At 47.4% G+C, this 26,219-nt stretch overlaps 1 protein-coding gene across 4 annotated transcripts in view; it reads right to left on the reverse strand.

Moving 5' to 3' along the window:
* Positions 1-26,219, reverse strand: part of RASGEF1C (RasGEF domain family member 1C) — a 74,593-nt gene that overhangs the window by 28,052 nt on the left and 20,322 nt on the right. For all 4 annotated transcript variants that reach the window (XM_027468433.3, XM_072044667.1, XM_027468432.3 and 1 more), the window contains 2 exons: positions 2,446-2,628; positions 702-824 (listed from right to left, as the gene is read on the reverse strand). In XM_027468433.3, coding sequence (XP_027324234.1) covers positions 702-824; positions 2,446-2,622 — 300 coding nt within the window. In that variant the 5' untranslated portion in view covers positions 2,623-2,628. The remainder of the gene's footprint in view (positions 1-701; positions 825-2,445; positions 2,629-26,219) is intronic.

The following is a 26,219-nucleotide window of genomic DNA, read 5'->3' on the forward strand; positions in this document are numbered from 1 at the left end:
ATCACAGTGCCTGTGGGACTGCCAGAAAATGCAAGCGTGTTGGTAAACACTGTACTGGTCTGCAGAGTCGCTAGGGCAAAACAGGAGGAGCAGTGACGCACTAACAGCTTGGATTTGCTCATTCTGTCAGCTTGTCACAGCCTCAGTACTGCTTCAGCTCGCTCCTGGTGTGCCAGACAGCGCCGCTCTGCAGCACGGCTGTGCAGACAATCTGTCAGTGCTGGCAGCGGGAGGTTAGTGGGTAGCTGCACGCTGGTACGTGGCGTTCACAGTGACAGGTAAGGCCAAAGGGAACTGTTACATACTGTACCAGAAGCACGAAATAAAAAGGTCAGATGCATTAAGTAAAAATGGGAGAGGGAGCAGTGTGCCGCCACCTGCAATTGACAGTGTGTGAGGTTTATGTCCTACCTCCTGGCATCCTGCAGGCTTCAAAGCCTTAAAGAAGTTAGGAAGGAAAGTCACCTGGGAAGGCTGAGACAGTGGGAAAGGAAAATTAGAAGATCTGAAGTGATTAGTGGCTGGAGCGCTGCTCTGGGACATGGGTACTAAGATGCCTCAGTGTCAGGATCTCAACAACAACTGTCACACTTAGGAAAAAGTTTCATTCAATCCAAAGGGAGGCAAAGCCACAAACCAGAGCCCCAGAACTCTGTCTGTTGAAAATGCCTCACATTCTTCTGATGTAACGATGGACTAACCTTGTCCAGCACGGGGTCATCCAGCCGCTGCTGCTCAATGCACTTGTGACAAACTCGGGACAAAAGCTCATGGGGTTCGATGAAGAGTCTGGAACTCAGCAGGAATGTAAAGATGTAGGCTTTCTGTGGAAGAAAGTCAAGCACACCTGCTGTAAGCCAGCCACTCAGTGGGTAATATTAGTCATAAAAGCCCTGAACTCCATGGTTTTATTCCCACTGGCACAGACAGAACAGAGCTGTGTGTCTAAAAGCCATCGATTCCTGGCCCCTACAAACAGAATTGGTTGCAGTGGGCACAGGAGGCAGCGGTAGCTCCTACCTCCACAGCATCCATGTCCAAACTTTGCTTGCCCAAACCCTGTGCAAAGGTGCAACGAAGACTGTGTGTAGGTTTCTCTACAGGAGCTGGCCCAGGTATTGGAGACAGCACCACCAGGAATGCACAGAGACCACTGGAAGCTGATCGTGTAAACTCAGGCATCCCAGTGCTGTACTGGGCTGCGAGCTCAGAAACCCCTACATGAATCACATTTGGTTACTGCCCTGAAGGTCTCACTCTGCCTCCTTCAGGGAACATTTCATTTATTCTCCCAACTCCCCAAAATACATTTCTACCAGCTAAACTACACCACATGCAGCCTCACATCTGTAAACCTGAAGGAAGCAGGCCTGTTGGATAAATCCTTGGATTATTTAAAGCATTTCTGCAGTGAAATTAAAATATACGCATGGATCCTCAGTCATTTGCTTCCCAACCCGCCCTGGTGCCTGGATTATCTTCTTTCCCCCAGACCTCGCCATGCTCCTGAGCAGCGGGTGCAGTATTTCCTATCACACATTCCTTAATGAAAATCTCACAGACTAATCTGGCCATTACCTATTTTTATTGCCTTTCTGTTCTTTTTTAATTAACATGTTTCTTTATTACTTATTTTTAGCTGATCAGAAACGGAGCTGCGGGTAATTTAAAACACGCTGTCTGCTCTGCATTGATAACTTTAGGAATTCTCTGAACTGCCCAGAAGTCAATGCTGCTCCGGTGCTTTGAAACACAAGCCTTTCCGCAGAGACGTATTAGTACTTGAAAGTCTTCCAGTAAAATTCTGTGATGAATTCCACTGAGTATGTGCAAAATCCAGTGAAGTCAATGGCTTTCAGGACCATAAACCTGCTCACAGTTCAAATCCTCACACTGCTGATGGAGAAACATTGAATATTCACTGATGGAGAGAGGATTATGGTCCGGATCCTGCTGTCCAGTGACTGCAAAGTCGCTGTGATCATAACCCCAGGTAAATTAAGAAGCCACCAGAAGCAGCGTTTCTGTTCTCACTGAGGGACTGTTTCGTACCTGCAGTGAAACCTGGATGACTTCAGCAGCTCCTGAAATTCAGCTAATTTAATGCCAGTTCGGGTTTGAAGTTTTTTGCTTCAGTCTTCATCTAAATCTCCCTGGGATGCTCTGCTATTTTTGCAGTGCTCCTACCGATAAATCACTAATTCATCATCGCCACAGCTTCTCCCCCTGCCCTGTTCTCTCACTTACAGGCAGCATCAACTTTGGGATCTACTTTTTCATGGAAACAAATGCAGAACAGTAAAACAGCATTTAAAGCAATTCATTTACATACCCAGCCTTTACATAAACCCTCTTAATTCAAAATTGAAGACATTTGCACTTTTGCATAAAGCACAGTCCCAATTCATCAAAAATAAACTGTTTATTGTACTGTGAATGGCTTACTTCAGGGTAGTAATCAGTGGTAGGTATGAGATGCTGGATTAGAGCATCCAGAGATGCTGAGGTAAGGTTTCCATCCTGGAAGATCAGTCCTCCTTGTTCATCTTCTTTTGCAGTATGTAGATGAGGGCTGAAGCTACATGGGGTAAACATACTGGTAGAAGTCAGCGTTTGGGGCATGCCTTCCTGCAACAGAGAAAAGCTCACATCAGGCAAAGACCCTTCAGGTTCACCGACACAGCTGTCTTCAGGTTGGTTTGAAAACCAGAAGCTAATAATGAGAGCTTCCTTTTCACATTCACTCTTCATTATATCATCTTTTAGAGTTGTCATTGGCAGATCACACCTGCAATGGGAAATACACAGGAAAATGTTTTGATTTACACCTTTGGATTTAGGATGAGAGGGAGAGAAAAGGGGGTGCCAGCCTGGGTTTGGCTCAGGAAGAGCCTTGTGAAATGCTCCGTGGCTCCTATGGGACAGGAGAGCCATCAGAGTGAGCAAGTGATAGCAGCAGGAGCAGAAATCAAATGCAGGAGGATGGAAAAATAGAAAGCGTTGGAGAAACAGAGAATGTGGGAGTTGATAAAGGGATTAAAGGGCAAAGAAGAGAGGAACAAGGAAGAGGAAGAAGGCAGACACCTGCACTGTTTTTGGAGCCTGAAGCTAGTCAGCCCCAGATCTATACTTAGGTACTAAGTATATGCTTCAGAAAGATCCTGAGCAGCCATCAGCTTCACTAGAGCTGCAGAGTCCTCAGCACCTTTGAAAACGAGGCCAGGCAAACTCATAGCACGTAGCCCAGTTTCAAGCTCCCTGTATGTCAGTTCTCTGGGCTGTCCGGGTTGCATTCTGGGCTCTACCTCAATTTTGTGGTTTACAATCAGCTTTAAGCGTTTCTTCTGTTCAGCAAAGTAGTTTTTTGTTTCTGAGTTGGTGCAGGGAGAGGACAGATTTTGCCCTGAGGGCTTTAAAGCATCTCCAGCTGTCTCTGAAATGCCCCCCCAAAGCTCTGCTCTCGGCTAGAGGCTGGGCTGCAGGACAGGGGCTGGGACAAGGACAGCGTGCACTCACTCCCAGGTCAGCAAATGCATCATCCAGAACAAGGTTCTTTGAACACACAAACCCCCTGTGACCTGACGATTGGCTTCAAAATTTGATTTAACTCGACAAGAGGGAGGATGGGAAAGAGATGACAAAAGGGAGGAGTCCTTGAGCCAACCTCTGCTCCCCTGAGCGGCTACAAAACATCTCCCAGGACTGCAGCTCTCCCTCCTAAGCATAACCTCTGCCTGCTGGAAGAGCAGGATCTGCACCCCATGGCCTGCAGGGCCAGCATCCACCTCCCACGCAGGGAGGCACAGGGCCACGGGCTGACACTGCCTGCTGTGACAGCTCGTCCTGCCTGCTGCTGCTCGGCCTCAGGCACTCACCGGATACACCTTATTTTCTGGCATCCTTCTCTGCCGTTTCCTTCACCCTGCTCCATCTCGTTTTCTGCCTCTTTACCATCCCACACAACTTCCAGAGCTGCCCCGTGGCTTTGGCTTACAGACCTCACGTTTCTCCCTCACGCTCACAGGGCGCGCTGGGCCTCTGGCAGCCGGCTCAGCTTCAGTCCCATGCACGGCACTTCGTAGTTACTCCTCCGAAGAGCCCTGCACACAGAAGCACCTCTCAGCCCGGCACAACCCAGCTACTCCCCCAGGCTCAGGCTGCTGTGAGCTGCCAGCTCGGAGCGATGCTGAGCAGTGAGAAGGGGAAGGCAGCGCCTGTAAGCCAGGCCGGCTGCGATGCCCCAGGAGATGCCGGGAGCTGCGCCCCAGCACAGCAGGAGATCAGGCTGTACGAGCAAAACCGGGGTGGCTTCCCCCTTCAAAGGAGGGATCGTTCCCCCAGAGCCAGTATCGGGGTTACGGCATCGTCTGGGAGGCCGGGAGCAGGGCTGGGGAACAAATCCCTGCCTCAACTGCACCCCAAAGGAGGTGGCGGGGATTTTAGTGTAAGGACCGTAACGTCTCAATGTCATCCCAGGCAGAAGGAAAGTTGAAGTATCCAGTTTTAATGATCGTGCAGATGTGCCTGTTAATAAGGCTTTGAGAGCAAGTAATTGCTGCTTTTTGTACACAGCTCAGGCGCCGTGTAGTAAATGGGAGAGACTGCCAAATCCCATTTGTTACTTCCACCACGCTCCGTGTTACATCTTGTTTCTATGGCAATAATCCCAAGAAAGATTACATGTCCATATAGATCAAGAAATAAATCTTACGGACATATAGCTGTCTAGGCGACAAAAAGAAAAAGTTAAACCAGCTGCGAACTTACAGGGCACATCCCGGCCTCGGTGTAAAACAAAACCCAAAGTAATGATTTATGCGGTGCAATCCCTCACTGTCAGCGCCACTTTTTATTATCAAATAGAAACATATCTAAACAGGATATTGCCTGAACTTTTGCATCTCATTACAAGAGAAATCTCGCTGAAATGCATCGTAATACTTTTTTAAAAGTTATCTTTTCTTTTTTGAACTGAATAAAACCAGCTGCACAAACGTTGCTGAGGCAGTGACACCTCTGGCATATATGACTTGCCTTTGTTGTAAACCTGAAGGTTTAGCTTCGTGGCTTTTGGCTCACTGTTGTCTGACACTGTTACCCTCAGAGCCGGATGAAGACCAACTCTCCAGAAACCAAAACCCCCTGCATTCCCCATTTTGGTAAGAACTAATGCTGGTATTCTGCAGACAGGCGTTTAGGACGGTGACTTTCCTGCTGGCCACACCTTGTTCCTTTTTCTGTTCATGCAGCTTCCAAAGCGGTCTTTCCCAAAGCAGAGCCAGTGTAGGCAGAGCCAGCCCCTCTCAGGAGTACAGCAAGCTGAAAGGCACCAACCACAGGCTGCAGGAGGGAAACTCCTGCTGGACTAAGAGAAAATCCTCCTGAGTGCAGCCTGCAACTGGAACAAGGAGCTGGGGAGGAGGATGTTCAGTCTCCATCCCGGGAGATTTTCAGAACTCAGACAGACGAGGCTCCAAGCACCCAGAGCAAAGTTTGCAGTTAATCCTGCTCAGAGGATTGGAGGAGCCTGGACCAGAGACCACAAAAGAGGTCTCTTCTGATCAACTTCTCTGTGATTCTGATACGTCTCTCTCAAACCAGTGCAGTCTTTCCCCATTTCTTGGCTATATTTTAACTACGGAGAGAATATCACATGAGGGAGTGAAACCTTCCTTTTTAGTATAAACCATAACAAGTAAAAAATCCAGATCATAAAATATTTGTAAAAAAAAAGTCCATGTTGGGTATAAAACCCTTTTTCTACTTTATCTGGAAATAACATCCCAGAGGCAGCCCCAGACTCCACCATATTTCAACACACTGATGAAAGCAGCTAGCCCACAGACACTTCTCACTACAAATTGTGCTGTTTACACAAAATATTTAAGGACTTGATTCATTGAGCCAAAACAAGGAGCCAATCACCAGTGCTTGGGAGAGAAGCCACCCACAAACTCCGCACCGATCTGCAGGTAAAAGTGTCTTAAAACCTTTGGGAAAGCAGCACCCACCTGGAAAAATGAGCAGGGCATGACTTGGAGAAAGGGCTGAGAGGCTGCCAGCTCTGCCTGCCTCCTGCCAGCTGGTGACCACAGCAGGGCCACAGAGGTAAATACCTGAGCAGTGTTCTGCAACTCCACTGCAAGGTAAATACCCCAGCAGCGTTCTCCAACTCCACTGCCTGGCATCGCAAACGTCCCTGTAGCAAGTGCGGTTAATGCTTGCGTGGACACAAAACGTTCAGGAAACGTTTAATGTGTTTTTCAGCAGCTTTGATGTGATAAGTGTTTTATCCTTTTATCAAAAACTTAATCATACTGTTTACTTTTGATCTTCATTTCATCTCTGCCTTCCATCTGCTCTGCTCCTCTCAAGGGGAAACAAGAGCTGGGCCCATGTGACAAACAGTGGGGCTGCAGCCTTATCTTCCCACCCACTTAACTTTCAGATTACCAAAATAAATAAAACCCTTCCCACTTCAGGGATGAAAGGCACAAGCTTTTGAAGATCTCCCACCAGAATTACAGGAGCCAGAGAGGATGGGAAGGGAAGGTGTGGAGGCTGGGGTGTCCGCCTGTGCCGTCAGGAAGGCTTTAGATCCGTTCTCTTTCCTGGCTGTGACAGCAGGGTCCTCCTTGCAAGGACACAGGACACGTGAGGCAGTGCTCAGTGAGCACAGGCAGGCACTCACCAAGGTATAGGAGACCCGAGGTCATGCATAATCTGGCAAGGCACAGACTTGAACAAACATCCCTGACCTAGAGCAAGGTGGAGTGGTTCTTATTCTCATCTGAACAAAGGTGGCAGAGGTCTTGCATCCCATCTCAGTCCTGCAGAAGTCTCTATCAAGCAAGCTTTCACCAAAAGACAAAGAGTTCAAGGAAATGAAGATGGTTCACATTGATTTTTTTTTTTGAAAAAAAGAGAAAAAAAAAGAAAAAGAAAAAAAGAAAATCTTCCAGGAGAATTCCTGGCCAGCTTTAGTAGTCAAACCTATTATCCAACCATTGCTGGTATCTCCACGTGACACTCTCTGGAAGAGCTTTGCTGAAGGATTTGCTCTGCTTCAAGAGTTGTCCCCGATGACAATTTCACAGGCAGCCTGAAGGCAGATCCCAGAGCCACACGGAGCTGTCTGTCTGCAGATGCACAGGTTGGCATGAAGACACTTTATCAATGATGGCTGAGAACGACAGACACCCAGCTTCAAAATTAGACCGGAGATGCTCTTGTAGGCTCATTATGCCAGCTTTCATGTGGTGCTAATTGTCAGGTGTAAACACCAGCATTTATGTCTCAGGTTTAGAGCTCCCAATGCCTCCTTGGTGGCAATCAGCTTAACTGTGGTGTCCCAAATACTGTGGGACTCCAGCACCACGGGAACACATCCCCTGCTGTGTCCAGCCAAGCAGAGACTAACTGTCTCCTACAGGTGCCCACATACCTACCTCTAAACAATGATGATCCCACGGTGTATTGCCAAACCAGGGCAGGGAGCAGTGGCAGCACGCCCATTAGGATCCGTGGGATCCAAAGCTCAGTGCTTCTAACAAAAGCAAGGTTCTTCACCAGCAGAAAAATCCAGAAATTCAGAGTCGTTTTAAAATGAATCTTTCCTAGGTGAGCTCTGTAGGAAAACGAGTCTTTGTCCGAGTGGGTTTGGGTAGGATTACTGTAACACAGAGCTTCGGGAACCCTTCTGCTGGATGCACCAGGAGGTGAGGGAGATACAGCTTCTGTGCAAGGGTCTCATCTGCCTCACTACCTAACTGCTGCTGTCATCCAAGCCCTACACACCGCTGGGCTCAGCAGAGACTTCAGTAACACATGCTCATTTTCCTTTACATTAATTTCAGTAATTTTCCAACTATTCATCTTTGCAGTCAAAAAAACAAACACCACCAAACTTTGGAAGATAATCACGGTAAATTAAAATTCACATTTTTTTTTCTATTTCTTTTGTAGGGAGCAAAGCAGAGGAAAGAGGAGAGAGAGAACTCTGATGTTTCAGAGAACAAAAGAAAAACCACCACAAAGTAATTGCTTCCACTTGTCAAGGCCATGGTTGTAAATATTTTTCCAGCAGGAGTACCTGGCATTAACAAACTCATAATGCATTTGATGCTGATGCAATTAGGAAGCTGGTAGCAGATGTAACTTTCTTTTCACCTTTTCAACAGTTCATAAAACATTCAATTTACAGTCCGCCAAGTTGTGTGATTGCAGAAAGCTCAACCTGTCAATCCCAATACTGCTGGAAATGGTTAAATGAGCAATATAACGAAGCTGCGCAACTTACAAACACAAAAGAATCAGATGGGAAAAGAACCAGGAGAAGGAAAAGGTGGGGAAAGAACACTTCGCTGCAATATTCTCCCAGCTCAATAGCAATGATCGCCTTTGGACATGGGCTGGCTCTCTCCCCTTTCCTATCCACTCCTTGCACCGGCTGGGGCACTTTGCTGAGATCCACATGGATGAGACTGCAAGAGCAGCAAGTGAATTTCTGGGCTTTGGCTTCTGGGTATCTAGTTGGAATTAGGTGACAATTCTATTGCCTTTGATCCCATCTGTGTCTCACCTCTTACTCATCTCCACCCCCAGTCAGCTCCCTAAGGAGTTCGCCCCCGCAGCCCTCCCGTGCAGAGCCTCCCCTGGGTGCTGTGGGTCAGGAGGAAAGCACAACCCCCCCTAAACCAGATTTAAGGGGAAAACCCAAACCAAAATGCCCTTTGCTGTATAAAGCAGCCACCAACTTGCACACTGAACAATTCTTGATGCATTTCCACCTTCCCCATGGAAAGCACTCTAGCCAAGAGCACCCCAAGATTTGGCCCAGGACTAGGGCCCGGCATCTCCAAACCAGCACCGACATCGCCCCAGGAGCGATGTGACCACACAGACCAGCCCTCAGGTCTCTGCCCTGTCCCTGCTGGCACTTGGACATGGAGCCACGCTGCTCAGGGCAGGCACAGGCCGCAGGCCAGCTCCTCTGCAGCAGCCCTCCAAAACCCAAAAGGTCCAGCACAGGCAGAGCTCGCAGCCTAACTCCATTCCCCTAAGGACACTGCAGGGCGACAGGGAAACAATTTAGCTCAAAACCTATAGAAATTACCGGGCTCTGCATCTCGTGTATTTACTCCCAAGCTAGAACAAGAGCTTTTATTCTCCGAGATAGGCACATAACTGCATCCAAAGGCAGCCAAGAGGAGTGCGTGCCCACACCTACCTGTCCATTCTCTGCCATCGTGTCAGTGAGAGCGATCACAGCTCCTTTTGTACTCGAGGTTTTACGAGAAATATCTTGCAGTCAAAATCCTACAGTGGAAAAACCACTACGCTAACCAATTACCTCCAAATGTGACGGACGTGGCTCTGAACGAAGCCCAGTTTGTAGGTAAGGAGGAGACATTAAATCAATTACCGGCACAGGGCAAGCGAGAGCAAGGTCACCTTGCTGACGGAGTATTTCTGTTTATGCTCCTGTCCGAGTATTTTGCTCGATAGTGAAAAATGAAATCCTGATTATCATGAATTTGGTAGACTGGGCTGAAGTAGAATGTAAATCAGAAATGAGGAGATTTATGGCCAATTAAATTGAACTCCAATCAAAATCTCATTCAGGCAACAGTTCCCTGGGGGCTTCAATTTGTTAGTGCCACATTTTTTTAATAACTTTCTTTTTCATGTAACATCAGCAATAATAAAAGCCCTTCAATAACAAGCGGAGCAGCGAGCCCGCTATTTATCTCAAAACGCCATCGTCGCCTGGGATCAGCAAGCACTGCCAGCACGCGCTGCCATCGCTCGGGAACAACCCCCCGGAAAACGGCCCCAACGCAAAGCTTTTTTTTTCCTCAGTCTCAGAACAATTTCTCTTTTCATTAAATTGGTTCAGGCCTGAAGTATTTCTCCTGAGTAAGAGCGAGCTGGCACCAACCCTGGCACGAGACTGAAGGCAGCTCCTGCTACCTCGGGCTGCCGGCACGGTGCAGCCGCGGTCCCGCTGCTACCTCTGCGGTGCAGGGCCCGTGGTGTATCCGTGCCCCATCCCTATCAGACTTTTAGTAGAGAACTCCCCTCAGCGGACTGCAGATGCCCTTGACAGCATTCAAATGTATGCTAAAGGCAGCAGTCTGGGTTTCTCTCGCTTTAGGCAAGGAAATCCATTTTCTGCTCTAACCTGCTGCCGCTCCCCTCACGCCTCCCCGGTTCCCGGTGAAACCCTTGGACAATGTGAAGATTATTCCGAGGCACAGGATTTTTTTTGTCCTTTAGGGAAAGGATAACTAGAACAGAAATGGAGTACGGAAAATGAGAGTGCTTAGAGTGGGAACGAGTTACTATCGGTTTTGTTAAAGGCAGGATTGTGAAATTGCCCAGAACGAAGTTCGAGCTCAGCCAGGCGTGGACAGCGAGGGAAATCCCGGAACAAAACCATGCCGGCAGCGTTCCCAGAAACCACCGACAGCAACAGGAGCCTTTGGCTCATTTCAGTCACTGCTGATGGGCCACCACTGTGACTGCCTGGAAATCGGTCAGCACTTGGTTTTCTCGCTCAGACAGAAGCGGTGAGGAGAGGAAGGTTTTTTAAGGGTAACTAATAGCTGTCAGGCTGAAGGGTCGGGTGCTTTTGTAGGGCAGTCCGGGCTGTGGCATCACCAAAATCAGACTCAGAAATGAGAAAGCCACACTGGGAGTTGTATTTAATACCTCAGCTCAGGTGTGACGTTGCCTGCAGATCTCAGCTGCTGCCTCCTCTCAGGAGCTGCTCCTCCCAAACCAAACCTGGAGGAATCGCAGAGGCTTAAAGGCAGCGTGGCAGAGTCTGGCCCCTGCAACACGGACAGCTTTGCATGAGCGAGGACGCCTCTCCCCATCTATATGGATGCTGTCTCCAAAGCGTGCTGTCAGAATTACAATAGAAAGCCCGTAAATAAAACAAAAATGCAGACTGAAGTCCTCCTCTCCTGACATCTCGGTGAGAACAGGCCCTGACAGGAATAAAAACCCTCCCACACTAAGCAAAGCGCTCCTGCTATTTATGCAGGAGGAAGAAGGAAAGCTGTATATCAAACAAATAATTACAAGAGCAGCTTTATCAGTCCCTGCTGATTACTCTCAGCTCGGTTTGATGATCCTGCCAGCGCTCCGCAGGTTGTTCAGAGAGGTGCGTGTCACAACATTTCACTCGCGGTTCTTTCATTTATTAGCACCTCCTGCTACCTGTCTCGGAGTCAAAAATCTTAGCATACATTTAGAAATCGGTCTCCTGGAGCCTGTCAGGGAGGTTTAAAAACCTATAAATCATGCTTTATATGTACACATACACCCTCAGACAGACTTCGCATGCATATATGAATGCATAATGATGTATTTTGGGCACTGCACACGCACACACACACAAATATATGCACACACAGAGACACGCACACGTTTTTATATATGCACACCCCCACCCCCGTATGTAAATACAGCAATTCCAGTGCCTCGCCTGTCACTGCTCTAGTTTGGGTAGGACATTTCATTTGATTTTTTCCTCCAAATTTGCTAAAACATTTAATGGAAGAGGGTCTGATCCTTCTCACAGAAAGATCAATGTCTTCCGAAGACCAATGTAAGCTCTGCCAGTCACCAGCATCAATTTATCACTGCTGTTAATTACGCTGTATTTGAGCAATGCTCAGTTACCTGGTTAGCACCAATGCCTCGGGGACTTGTTCCTAATGCCACACTTTGCCAGCACCCCCTAGAAGACAGATGGTCCCCCACGAGGCATCCCCCACGGTACGCACCTCTGTGCTCGTTGTGCAGGACCCAGCCAGGCAGATGGACAACCAAGCACTTGACTGAAGGTGCTCACGTGCCCCATCCTCAACTTGCCTTCAAAAGTTTCCCACAGAATCCAGGATGAGAAAACTGAGAGGTCAGAGCTGAGCCTGTCACTGATGGGAACGGCCACGCAGGCTCCCAGCATCACTTGTTCTCCCAAATAACCCCTCGGCCATGGGCTGGGGAGGCACGGAAACCCCCAAGGATGCTCACACGCAGGAATTCACCCGCCACCAGGGAACAGACGCAGAGCACAGGGGTTATGGCCAGCACCAGTCTTTACCTACAGATTTTGGTTATTTCATCCTAGCAGCCCTGGAGGACTCCAGGCTGACGAGCTGGTTCTTGTGCTGTATGGATGGCATATGGACGTGTCTCCCTAAAAGAAACGAGCTCGTGAGCCTTTGGATATCCCTTCTGGAGCACCATCTGCACCCACCGCCAGTCCCACTGCCTGCTACCACGGTGTGACCCAAGGAGCCGGGCACCCAAGCAGCATCATAGTCCCTAGCTGTCCCCTGATCTAAACACGTTCCTGCTGGAAGACGCTCAGCCCACGCAAATTCAGCCTTCATCTGGGCAGCCAAGGAGATTTTTTACTGACAGATTTTCTCTGGCTGGGTTAAGTACACAAGGAGAAAAAAAAAAAAAAAAAAAAAAAGACATAAAAGACATTGCTGATATTTAGGATAACACAGGAAGTCTGCAGCTGGGAAATGAGTCCCTCAGCTTCAGAAAGCATTTCGGCTGTAGCCCGAGCACCTCCTGCTCACCGGTGAGGGTGTTGGGCTCCCATATTGCAGGGAAGCGCCATGCTCAGCCCCAAGCACCTCTTCTCCAGTGGGCATGGGCAGGGGGAGTCAGGCGCCGAGCTGACTAATTGCTCATTAGCAGAAATCAGCTCCGCGAGACACTTCTGTGATCGCTGCTAAAAATCTGTCATTAAAAGGGAACGTGGGCATCAGTGCTTCGCTTCCCATCAAAGCACCAGCTTTGCCTCCCTCTGCTCCCCAGTAGGCAGAGGCTAGTTCTTACCCTGCAGCACAGGATTTAAGGTCTGTCCAAAATCTGCCATCGTTTTTCTCAGCGCCCATATACAAATTATAACCTTTGGGAACCAGCGAGCAGCAGGCTTTGTAGAGCTGTGCTGGGGAGCTTGGTGAAATGCACGTGTAGCGGAGGAGCTGACTTATAAGGCGGATGATTTTTTTTTTTCTTGGCATCATTCCACTGATTTTGGTAGTATAAAACCCAGGGGTGAACATAGTCCAAGACACACACAAAACGAGCTGAATTCCGAACTGCATTGACTGACCTCATAACTCTGCAGCAGTTGAAATGTGGGTTACAAAGCCAATTTCCATAAAGGCCGCGTTCAGCTAACAGTGGGAGGCTGTGCTGACTCGGGCTGTGTGAGCACGCCACCGAGCCATTTCCCACATAATCTACATTCATGCCATACTTTTCGGAAGTTCTCTAACGATGGTGCAAATCACATCGAGCAGCAGACATGTGACCCACCAAAAGCACAGAGCTTTTAAACTCATTATTCCAGTGACATAAGAAGCCACAAAACCACTTTTTTTTCTTCCCCTTGCTCTCCAAAACTGCAGAGCAGCAGCTTGTTTAGCTCATAGGCGGCCTGTGTGGCTGTGCACGTGTATCCCCCATAGCACCTGAAGCAATGCCATACAGGGGCACGGTGAAGGTCCCAAGATTTGTCTCTGGATAGGGCCCAGCATCAAAAGCTACATTCATTCACTCATTTTGCTCGTTCCTTGAGCAATAGCATGTTTTTCAAAGCAGCAACCACAATTGTTACGAAATTGCGCTATTTTAATAATATGACAAACTACCTGATACAAAATTTGAATGAACACCAGAGTTGTTACCCTTTGGCTAAATGTCTCACCCTTACTTAATCTTCTAAGACTCCAGGCCTGCACAGACAGAGACACACACAACAGGGCTTTAAACACTGTAGGGGAATTTCTGGTGAAATTATGCATGTACAGATATGCAAATATATGTAGGATTTGCAAAAGGAAGAGTCTAATGTCACCTGTAATCTCTTGAGCACATAGATTTAGACATGCAATTGAAAAAAAAACCTTTGACTTCCCACACCTGCATGGGAAATTGAATGAATCACAAGCTGAAATGAGGTCGGGCACTGCCACATAGCCGGAACCAAGTTCGAGCCATTTTATTTCTGTTCATCAGCCTCAAAACACAGTAAAACCTTCAGATTAGTGTGACTATTCAAAAAGTATGCTGTTGCTGCTTATCATGGATAAGAGGAGCCAGCCCTGCTCCCCAAACATACCCAACTGCTCATGGAAATGTTTATGGCAACAAGGTCAGATCGTGCCTTTAAAAATGCCGTCTCTGGTATTTTTAAGTTTTCTAGAAGTGCTAATAGCAAACCCAGAAACATGCCGCTTGTCCTGAAATGTTTATTCAGCTAAATAATCATTTCAATTTGAATAATTCTGAAGAAGCTGAGCCAGCAGCCTCTTTCAAACAAAGAATATTGACAGGAATGAGCAAACACAGGTTTAAGATCAGTTTAAGGCAGTAACTGGAAGAAACGTACGGCACGTGGTTAAGTGGACATAAAACAAATAGACATACGTGATAGGAGACAGCTAGGTCTTAAAGGCTATTTTAGTAGTACTTGGAATTTTAATAATAACAGAGATTCATGGTCAAGCCATCAGCAATGCATCTAAAACATGCATGGATGGATCTTCTCTGTTCCCAGTGCAAAACCCACTGCAGGGACCAAGCCCTTGGGAATACAGCACCGGTCACACTCACACAAACATTTGCTCTTGGAGGAGTTTAAGAAGGATGGACACAGGACAGAGGAAAATTTCAATGCCCAGTGCTTTGCTGGGAAGTCCTCTGCTGCTCCCACAAGGGGCACAGTGAATGCGAGTAGATTAAGGAGCTATCTGAACTCCATAAAGAAAAGAAAATGTGGAAAAGAGGGATTTAATGAAGTGCTGCATTTGATGCAATGCAGTTTGAATGTTGGTTTGTAGGCAATAGTAATTAGATGGGAAAATAAGTGAATGCCAGCCACATGAACCTCCAGTGAAGTTACTGGCAGTACAAGTGAGGAGCCGAAATGCCCTCTGCAAACAGAGATGCCCTCCCCCTGGTACACTGCAGCATTACACTTTGGACTTAGTGCACGGTTACTCTGTTCACTGGGATGGCATGAAGATCTAGGATGCTTTCCAAGCATTTCAAATCTTTTTAAAAGCTCCATTCCAGCAGTCCCTGCTGTACTTTTAGACAGCGCTAAAATTTCAGTCCGTATTTCCTTGGTGGCATACGGAAACCATTTAGGAGGGAACCGGGGAGGTAACCAGCTGGAAACCCACAATGAAGGAGAGACTCCTTGTTACCTTCCCAGGGGAGGCAGGCGAGAGTAAAAGTTAATGGAAGGATAATCAGAACTCACCAGGGATCTCAGTTTATAGGCCAGGAGCACATATAACCCGAGACTTGTTTGCATATCAAGAGACTACAGGAGAGGTGTGACAGCCAAATGCAGCTTATGGAAATATGGCTATCTGTAAAGCCGATAGCTTCTTTGCATGTGAAAACACAATCCTAACGTTCAGCTTGGCAACTGAAGGCTAAATAACATCAATATGTCTGTTTTGGGCAGCCTGAACAGTGAAATCGCTTCTTATGACATTTCTATTGCTCTCAGCAGCCACGCCTGGGGCTCGGAGCGACGAGCTGGGGGGTTTCTCCCCATACCTCAGCTGGGAAACCCTTTAGAGAAAAACAAGGAGTTCAGCCACACCTGATTTCTGATTTCCTCCCATGCTGTGTTAAGCATTTTGCTCGAGTATTTTCTTGGAAATAAAGGCAACTGAAGATCCCCACGACTCAACTTCGCTTCCCGTCTGTGCACTGAATAATCCCTCCAGCTGGTCCGCACAAGTGCCACCGCGCTCCGGCCAGATCCGTGCCCTGACCTCCCTGCCAAGCCCAGCACAAAACTCTCCTTCTCCTCCTGCTCTGGACTGCCTGGCAATGTCGCTACACGCTATTAAGCGGTATGAAAAGGAAGGATTACTGAAAGCCTTTCATTGGGCTAAGCACTCAAACACAGGATTTTATTATTAGAATCTGTTTTGTCAAAAAGCAGGATATTGGCCAAGATTATCTCAATCTGTTTTGTGATCATTTCAGTGAAATCTTCCATGTTGGCCAAGTCAAGAAATGTGTGGGAAATTAACTTATTTATCCCATTACGGTTCTTTTACTGTGCAAATGACCAATATTCTTCTTTATTGTCAGGGCATTTTTAAGTACGTGCCTGTCATGCACAAATATATAATTGCTTTCTTGTTTATAATTTTTATTAACATACTGAATATTTAGATGGCTGCCACATAATTACCTTGGGAGAAAAAAATTTCCTCTTGCACATGGTGCCAATTCACCATCACGTTACAGGACTGCAGTCTGTTTTACTGTCTTACTCATTTCCCAGTGGGAACTCAATTCAGAAATTCCCAAATCCTTCACTTTTAGAACATCCTTTTTTATGTTTCGATGGCTCTTCATTCCACTCCACTGACACACACGAGCCAGGAGAAGCTGGAGTCAGAAGGTTATTCTGGAACTCAGTCGGTTGTTATTCAGTGCCCACGCTCACAAAAGCCGCCGGGACCTCGCCATTTCCAAAGCACCCTCCCACAAGGAAAGGTTTTGTTCCAGCACCACTTCTCCATCCCCCCTAGAGTACCATGTATTTTTTTCTTTTTCTTGCATCTGCAAATCTTTGATAATTTTCACCTTCTTTAGGCAGTCCAATGACACTTTTGATTTGCAAGTAAGTTCAGGCATGAATTTTATCGGATGAGTAGTTTTGCTATCTACATGCATTTTGCTATCGCATTAGTATTGGCTTTCTTCCAGCCAGGAGACTTAGAAGAATCTTGAAGAGGTCTTTGTATTCAGACCAAGCCTTCTGCTGAGCTCTGGGCACTATCTGTAAAGTGACTCTATGAAAATGACATCATTGTGGGGCAAACTTGTTCTTCCAACAGAAAATGCATTTGGCAACGCAAGTCAAAACCGAGCTTTTTCAAATTGTCAGCATCTCGAGCTCCGTCTTGCAGCTAAACACCACGTTGTGTTCTTTCTCCTTCATGTCTCGCACATCAGCAACAAGACGAACTCGACAATCAAACCTGAGCTGGCGTTTTTTGTGATGACTCACGGAGCTGATTAAAATACAATTGCCCTACCGCATTTGTACTGGCTCAAAACGGCAGCGAATGTATCAAAGAGGTGTCTCTTAATTCCCCACCCTTTGTTCAGAAAATTAAACACACACAGAGAAGAGACAGATGCAGTAATGGAGTGTGCATTTTCCTGTCATTTGTAACCAAGCCAACCCTTAACTAATGGGGCTTGATGCAGTTGTACATTATGATTTCAGATGGGCGTCTTTACTCACGCTGAGTTATGCGCTCCGCGAGGAGCAGTAACAAAACCGTGCGCTCACGAACTGAAGCATTGAGAAATAAGGCCGGAGACAGACTCTGTAAGTTAAAATGACATTTAGTAGCATAACAGCCACATAACCTCAAGATAGAGGCTCTTAACCCATAGCAGGCTTATTTCTAATGCTGTATTTGTCACAGGTGACATGAAGTTACGTACTCCCCAGACAGCAGCGGCGCACAACAGAGAAGCCTTCAGTCTCCTTCAGTCTCTCCAAAGGCAAAAATATTTGTCCTTGTCACCCAGCACAAGACGGTAACCCCAACCCAGAGGGCTGCAATCACACCAGCACTGAGAAACCAGGGGGAGGAAAATTAAAGCAGGAAAGAGGCAGTGCCTACCTTTTGAGTTGATTTATCTCAAGGCATGCCTGTAACCCTCCTCTACGAGCCGCCGCTGCTGAGCGCTGGCAATGCCTTTAAGTCTCTAAAGCAGTCAACAAATATCGACCTCTAAAACACCAGCCTGGCTCCTCCGTACGAACCTGGGGTATGACTCAGCGTGGGAATAGGGCTTCAAAAGCAAGAATTTCAGACGGCATTCTCTTAAAAACACTTGGAAAAAAAACACAGTTCATTTCAAATCAGTCTTCCTTCTTCCTGTTGTTTTTGTTCTTAATTGCATCAGGAACGAGCCTTTTTGGGCTCCTATTTTAAAAGTTTGGGCCTAGAGGAAGTTCTGCCAAGTCCTAGCAAAGCACAATGTAATTTTAAAATTACAGCCTGACAAACTGCTGCTTAGAGAGACCGACCATCTAAATGACTGGGCAGGCCGTCCCAAATCGCTGCTTTACATGAGAAGAGAGAGGGCTGCAAGAATGCGTAGTGGTTGCTGCTCTAACTCTACGAGGGCCCCGGACTTCAAAGACATCTGAACATCACCGCATCGCTAATGCAAATCCCACGGCATTGCTCTGCACATCCTCAGGTGGCCTGAATTCAGCTGCCGTGCTGAAACGTCAGGACGGTACCGAGGCATGTCTGCTCACGCCTTGCTACAACTCCAGACTGATACCACACGGCTCCATCAAACAGAAATAAATCACGTCTCGCAGATATGATTAAATCCCTTTGTGTTATTTAAGTCTGAGCTGGACCGAGCCCTCGAGAACATTACACAGAGGTTGGGCACCCAGGGAACGGCGGCGATCACCTAACCGAGTCGGATACACTTGGCAACAACCTAGATTCCAGCTGGACGCAGGATTGAAAAAGCAGTGATGGATGATCTCTGGGTCTCAGCAGAGAAGGAGGAAACATCTATTTTCATTCCTCCAGACTGCTCTGCAGCCTTCAGCTCGTGAACGTTCAAACTCTGCCTGGCAGGGGCAAAGCAGCCCAGGGTAACGCTGAGACGTGGTTCTGCCAGAGAAATAGGAGCGATGAGGGAACTCACCTCTGCTGTCATTCCCCTGGGATCCCACGCGGCACCTCCAGGATCTCGATGCAAATGGACGTGCAGGGAGGATTTGAGAAGCTGTCAAAGGGCGGAGAAGACCCAGCACTGCTTGCTCTCCACTCCACACAGCCGTGCTGCAGGTACCCAGATAACACACGGCCCAGAGGAGGACTATGAAAGTCTGGGAAGCAGCTGGCTGAAACTGAACCCTAACTTCAGAGAAAGCTTTGGAGAAAGCTTCAGCCACAATTCAGTCACTTTTAGCCCAAAACAAGCCTGTACCCTGCAGCTGTCCTTCCTGTGTCCAGCCTGAGGGACAGTGTGTGACATGCTGGCCATGCTGCTGGCAGGCAAACGGCTTCTGGTTGCCTATTTTCACCACATAAGAGCTATCTTTTAATTTTATTGTATAGCAGCACCAGAATTCCCATGCAGCTCAAGGGGAGGGAGGGAGGACATGCTGACCACACACACCACCTGGGCTGGGCTCACGATTGCCCAGGAACAGCTGGAAGGAGAGGCAGGGAGAAGCCGAGCAGCGTTCCTCTGGCACCATTTGCAGAAAGCCAAGACCACTCTACGTACCTCTAGGCCTAAATGCTTGTACATTTTCTAATTTCTTGCAAGAATTGTGTTAATTTCACACTCTCCTTCTGTTCAGGGCTATGAGCGAGCTGTGCAACACTTAGCAACAGGTACCAGAAGAGGCAGTATCCAAAGACAAGAAGAGCAAAGTAGATGTGCACCTTCCTCAGCATTGCTTTGCTGTTAGAGGTGTTACTGTCACCATCCCAGGGCCACTTCTGTGAATAAGGAAGAATCAGTGCAATCACCGTGTGCTTCAGCTCATCCTAGGAGAGCCACTGCTAAGGCAGGCTGCGGGACAGGTGTTCATCAACCACAAAATGGAAAGTGTAAAGGAACCAAGCTAACAGACAAAGCGATCCCTGGATGGAAGCATCACTGCATTTCTTGCATGCTTAGGCTGGATCTGGACCCACATTCTTCCAGAGGCCAATTTATCCAGAGGGGAATTCACCCCTGAATTTACCCCAAATTGAAGAGCAAATTCACTTGTAAGAGTTTACAGACTTGAAAAAAATCAGACAGCTCGAGATGCTGCAGCCCCAAGCAGACACGTGTCCCCGTTTCCCAGCTTTAGCAGTCTGCAGAGCTCTGCCTGCTGCTGGCTGTAACCTAGAGCATTAAGGCTGTACAAGATTTACATTTAAAGCGTATTAGTAACACTTTTTAATGATGAGAGAGGCATTTTAGCAAACAGTAAATTCCGCAGAAGCTCTGCTTGGCAGAGTTATCAATAATCCTATTAATGACAAGGTGCAATTTACAGCAAAGTGGCAGTGGAAAGGAGATACAGTACTTATGTGAAACAAAAAGATAATACAATATTATTCCATTGACTGTGCTTTCTCTTAATTGCCTTGTTATGTACGCTCGGGGCACGCAATCTATCATGGATGAAGTTGTTTGTTCATAAAGCGGCACGCAAGAGGTTCTTAATCCAAGATCCCTCTAGCTGCATTTCAGGATTTATTTCAGAGTTGTCTTTAATTTTTCTATTTCGTGCAAGTTCATCCTAATATTAGGGAGCGCTCCTCTGAAAAGAAACTGCTGTGCTCAGTAGCGCTGCTTGTGCTTCCTTCGGGACTGCTTCTCGGGGCGTTATTCAGCAGGAGCACGGAGGCAGGCTCTGCACAGGCTGTGCATCTCCCATCGCTTGCCTCTACCCCCAGAAGGGCTGCTGGCCCTCAGGACGAACCCAACTACTGCTCATTTGTGTGTCTAACCGACCCATGTTCAACCTGCCAGGTTCAGTGCATGTATTATATTAGAACAGAGGCGTTCAGGATACCCTTTGCACAAATATGAAACAACTCCATCAACCAAAGCAAATGCCGTCATTTTAATGTAATGAGCAAACTTGACCCCTGAAGAATTTATCCATCCTACTAACACATAAAAAAAAAATACTGGAAACTTTAAGGACTGTAGAAAGACACTTTTGAGGCCTTCAAATTATTTTAAATGATTTGTTTTCGACATTAACTCATCTTCAGGTGTCTGTGTGGGAGGGCAGACAGACGGTTACCCCACTGAGGAACTTCAGGCTGTTCTTTGTACAACAGTAACCACCAGCAGGCTGAAGACAGGCTTCGGACCAGACCAAGGTCCAAATAAAGAAGAAGAGACTATGGAAATAGCGTGTAAGGGAACTGCTCACATCTAGCTTTTGTGTGGTTTTCCTTCAGCTTGGATTCCCAAGGCTCTCACAGAAGGATTCGGTCATTACGCCATGAACAGCTAAAATGCCCAAGATGCACATTTTTGTACCATATATAGTGCTGAGAACGTAAACTACGCCGGGAATGAGAATGATGAATGAATTTATTTTATTTGTAGTTTTAATTATTGGGTAAATTCCATTTACCACCTAGAACGTGAATGTGTTTTATTACAATAATAAGCCTTAGGCACGAATCCAAAAAGAGCTACCAAGCGAGGGGGAGGGGGCCTTAAATCGTGCTGGCTTGTGTTGAAAGCACTTGACATCTCTCCATTTCATTTCCTGGGTGCAACATCATAAATAAGCTCAATAAACTGTTGCTTACAGCCCTGGCCAATTTGAAACTCTACCTGATAGATTTATTTCAAGTATACTCTGTCCTCCAAAGCTGCCGGGAAACAACAACTTATCACTGCCAACCTGTTATTTCTGGACCCGACGCTGTCTGTAGCATCAGCAGAGCCATTTCCAGGGCTTGTTTGCAGAGTTGCTCAAAGTGACCAAAAGCTGATGGCTGCCTGCAGTCACGGCTGAAGAGGCAGCAGAAAAGCTGAGGGACACTTGGCTGTCCTGCCAAGCATGGAGACCACCTCCAAAGGCAGAAAAAGATTTGGATTTTTTCAATCCATGCTCCACAGTTTAGGAGAAGTAGGGAAATATTCCTTGCTTAGGATAATAACATTGGCTAATCTTTTCTTACAGCTTTACTTGGTTTCTTATAGCAACCAAGTTGACTTACGCCAGAATAATACAAAGTTGTTCAGAACTTTCTCTTGCAAAAGTCATCAGCTTGACATTACATGCCTCTGGCAGACACAGCAGGAATCAGCTGAGGGTGTTTCTCCAGGTGTGTGCTTGTTAAAATACACACGTGTTGTTGGCATCCTCTGCACAGATGACTGATGTTAAGAGGACTGGAACATCAGCTGCAGCTGCTGGACTTGCCAGCTCAAACAGCCTTAGCTTAAAAGAAGCTGCAGACAAGATGGTCACGCTCTGCTCCATTAGTTCAGGTACACGGAGATATTAGTGAAGCCAATTCAATCCTGGGATCCTACCCCTTTTGCACAGCTGATGCAAGCCAGCAGCTCACACTGCAAGAAGCACTCGCAATGCACACCTACCTTTGGGTTTTCCACCTCAGAAAGCCATTCCCCACTCCTGCTGTTACGATGCTCCAGCTTGCAAATCAAACCCTTCCTCGTTCAGCCCTCCTCAAGGCCATTTGCCACCCACCTCCCTCCACACGCTCACAGTCTCCCAGCACCATTTCCCTCTCGCACACACTCCATGCGCCACTCCGGCCTCTGATCCCAGCTGGAGCTGCTGGGCAGAGGGAGACGGGCCAGGAGATTTCTGCATTATCATGGCTCTCCATGAATGACTTCAAAGCAAAGCACAGATCCTATCTCCTGGAGATTAGCTGGAGCTGTACTGCCTGCGTAGGCAAGCTTGTTCCTGCCTTTTATCCTGTGACTTGCAGGATCCTCGTGCAGCAGAAAATTCAAGACCACATTCACCAAAGCCTCCTACACCGGGCCTGCAGGGGGTTGCTTCCAGCAGCCAGAGCCAGGGAGAGGATAACACAGCACCTACAGCCCCTCCTGTAGGAAGGAGGTCTTTACTCCAAGGTATGAAGCAACCACCAAAGCTTTTGGGTAATAGGTATTCAAATCTTGCCTTGTTTTGTGTTCCAGAATTGCTTTTACTAGTTAGTTTACTAAACACACGTAATTACAGTTCCATGAACACAAAACCCATTTCCTGCCATGCCTTTACATTCAAATAAACAGCTCAGCAGCACACAAATGCACGTCTGATGGATGGCAAGTCCCTGGGAGCTCTGGGCACCTCTTTCCATGAAGAAACTTTGCCTGCAAAGCAAAGAACAGGAGCCACAACTGTCACGAGCAGTAAACAATGCTATCTTTAAAAAGTATGTGTGGGTGCCTGTGTGCAGCTGCGAAGCCCAGGGGAAGCTCCATATGCTGCTACATTTCTACTTGGTGCTGTCAGACGGAGGCTCCTCGGGCTCTGCACAAGCTGCTAGGGATGGGGCCGGGCCAGTCCCCGCTCACAGCTCTGCAGGAACCCCAGCACGCTTCCACAGGTCTGATTTCTGGTGGTCCCTGCAGCTGTAGTGCTGCTGGTTTTGCTATGAAACTTCTCACACTTACGTTCTTTGGAGGCACTTGTGGGGTTTCACAAGTGCCTCCGTGATGGAGGGACTCTGGATCCTCACACGTCCTACCAGGAAAGCACTGGAGAGCCAGGGACAGTAAAAAGGCACGCTCTCCACAACTTCTGCAGCGGCCTCGATGCATCAGAGGGATCTCGGTGAAGGAAACAAGCTGAGCTTGACCTCCACGTCCTGCTCATGCTGGCTGGAAGAGGAACGGTAGGGCAGAGAGAACGAAATCACATGGCTGTGGCTTGCTCCCAGCAGCGTTAGCTCAGCAGACTGGCACACACCACGCTGGGCTGCTGACAGCCACCCAGCACCAAATCCAAGCTCTCTCAGCACCCCCAAGCTTGCACAAATTCCAGGTGCTTGGCACAGCCTGCCTGCAGGTTGTTCCCGTTTCCTCACATAACCTGAAACGTGAACAAGCCTCAAAGTTGCAGGGTGGCAGAGGTAAGGATGGCGCAAGTTCCCCTCCTCTGGCTGAATCCTCGCGCCGTGCCAAGCAGTGCCGCATTGTGCGCAGCACAAACTGCTCCAGCTCCCCATTAGCATTCTGGAGCACAACTTCATCCTCCTGCCTCAGAGACCAGCCCCTGCTTTACATAAATCTTTAATGAAACGCTCTGCCTCAAGCACCGATGCCTATGCACAAAAGGCAGAGTTGAAGGAAAACAAGGTTTTCGCCTCTGAAAAACAGCATTTCTGCAGATAGCACATGGAAATTACGCTTGCTACCTCTCTGGGATCCCTGCAGCACCACTAAAGAGACGGTACAGCATCAAGAAAAGCAAGGAGGTAATACTTAAAAGTAGTGTAGAGTAGTTTAACTGTGGTACATGCTAAAAGACAGCAGGACTGCCCCAGAATCCCAGCACCCACGTAGAGTTCATGCACATGCAGGAGGCTGGAAGGCTGCGTGTGCTAGGCTGATGGCACCGGGTGCTCCACAGCACCCCAAATGGGCTCCCCACTGATCAGCCTTTAAGAAGGCTGTTCTTAAAACCTCAGGATTTAAAAGCACACACACAAAGTCTATGAATTTCATATTCCCTCTGTGATTCCGAGCACTTACGGTTAATGCTGTCGAGTGTTTCAAGTCCTTCTTTGATGAATGCAAATGTTATAACCATCCATCTCCCCCCATAACAAGCAGTAAACAGAAATAATAATGGGAACTGGCTGTGCCGCTGTGATCCAGGACTAGGAACCGTGATTTTAGGATAAAACTAAGTATCAAGAAACAAGATAAAATTGCAGGGACTGGCAACGCAGTGCAATAAGGGCAATTACTGTCCTGATGCACAGCAGTGACCAGGAGATGTCATAAGGCCCACAGAGCTGAGAACGCAGACTGCAGCGCGAAGCCACCAAGCATTTAAGGCTTCATACCATAACACTTGATTGCTGTTTTCAAAGCAGTCTGCAGGAATTAAGACATGTATCCTCCATTAATCTTAATGGAAAATGTTTGTTGAAATCCCCAAGACTGCTTTGAAAAAGAAGTATTTCAACTTCACAGCCTGGGTTGGATGCCTGCGTTTTCATTTGAATATTCACATCTGCGTGTTGGCCCGAAGTCAGTAAATCATTTAAATGTGTGCTTCAACATGCACCAGCCAATACGGCTGCTCGTGTGCTCAAAATTAGGTAAACATATCGATGTCCCATCCAACAGAGATGGGGTTGCTCACGTGATTCTGTGTGTTGCTGATCTAGTGCCTGCAGTCTGCAGAGAGGCTGCCATGAGGAAGTTGCGTTTTGCCAACAAATACCACGCTGTTACCACGCTAATTCTTACCGAGACAAAGGCAATCTCGGAGACACGCTCCAAGACACAGTCACGTCTCAGAGACATCACTTGTTTGTGCACCTTGGCTTCCTCATATGTATTTTGGACTCCCAAACAGGGATTTGAACCAAATTAAAGACCTGGACCCAACTGAACAATTTTCAAATATCCTTTTAGTTCTTCTGAACTCTGTTTTCTTTCTAGTCTTTCCTAGCCTAGGCTTTCTATATTGTATTAGCAGCTATGGTGAGGATTAAAAATAAAGCAAGAAAAACCCTTCAACCCTAAAAAACAAAACCTTAAAATAACAGTGAGATGAAGTAGAACAAATCCTCCTCCCCAGCTGGATTTCAGACACACAGAATGCAGAGGGCTTTGGCAATCCAATATACTTTCAGCTTCAGCTTCCCTTACGTCTGCATGGCAGCCCAGGATGCGCAGGGACAGGAGTTAAACCCTGGAACTTGAGCTGATCGCCCAAGGATAGGCAGGGAGCTACCCCCTTGGGGCCAGGCATTTGGGGAAGGATCACCAGCAACATTTGGACATAATCTAAGGCTGGGGAAATGAGGTCTCCGAACGCATGGAAATATTTGGATCCCATCATCTGATTCTCACTTACCCCGATCAGCACAAGTCTGACAAAAAATTAATGACTTCATGCACACAGAATTTCAGCTTTTGAAAGCCAAGCAGCTATTTGCAGCTACATTTTAAAACTCCAAACCCAACACCGAACACGTAAATGCTCAGCAGTTACCATTTGCAGACCCATCCAAGGTAAGCAGGTAAGACAGCAGCTTGATGTTAAACATAATCCGGTGCGACCATGCGCAGCGTGAAGGAGAGATCCTGCTCTCCCACGCTGCCTGTTGCTTCCCTTGCAATTTAGACAGCAACTGGAAGACAAGAGGGGTGAGTCTGCTCAGTCTGCTGATCTAGCAGAAAATTAGCACAGCAAGAGGAGAAAAAACCCTCCGAGGACTCCTTTGCCCCGTATCAAAATTGAATGTTGCCCAGAGGACAAGCCCAGTCAGCCAGCTCCCGGTGGCCACACAACCTGCAAACCTAAGGCAAGGGAGAGGGAAAAGATGCACAACTGCAAAAGGGGAAAGAGACTGTCCCTTCTGGCATCCGCTCAGTTAGGGTAAAACCTTCAAGCCCCATTCTTG

Source organism: Anas platyrhynchos, chromosome 14, assembly GCF_047663525.1.
Source record: "Anas platyrhynchos isolate ZD024472 breed Pekin duck chromosome 14, IASCAAS_PekinDuck_T2T, whole genome shotgun sequence".
Classification (NCBI taxonomy): domain Eukaryota; kingdom Metazoa; phylum Chordata; class Aves; order Anseriformes; family Anatidae; genus Anas; species Anas platyrhynchos.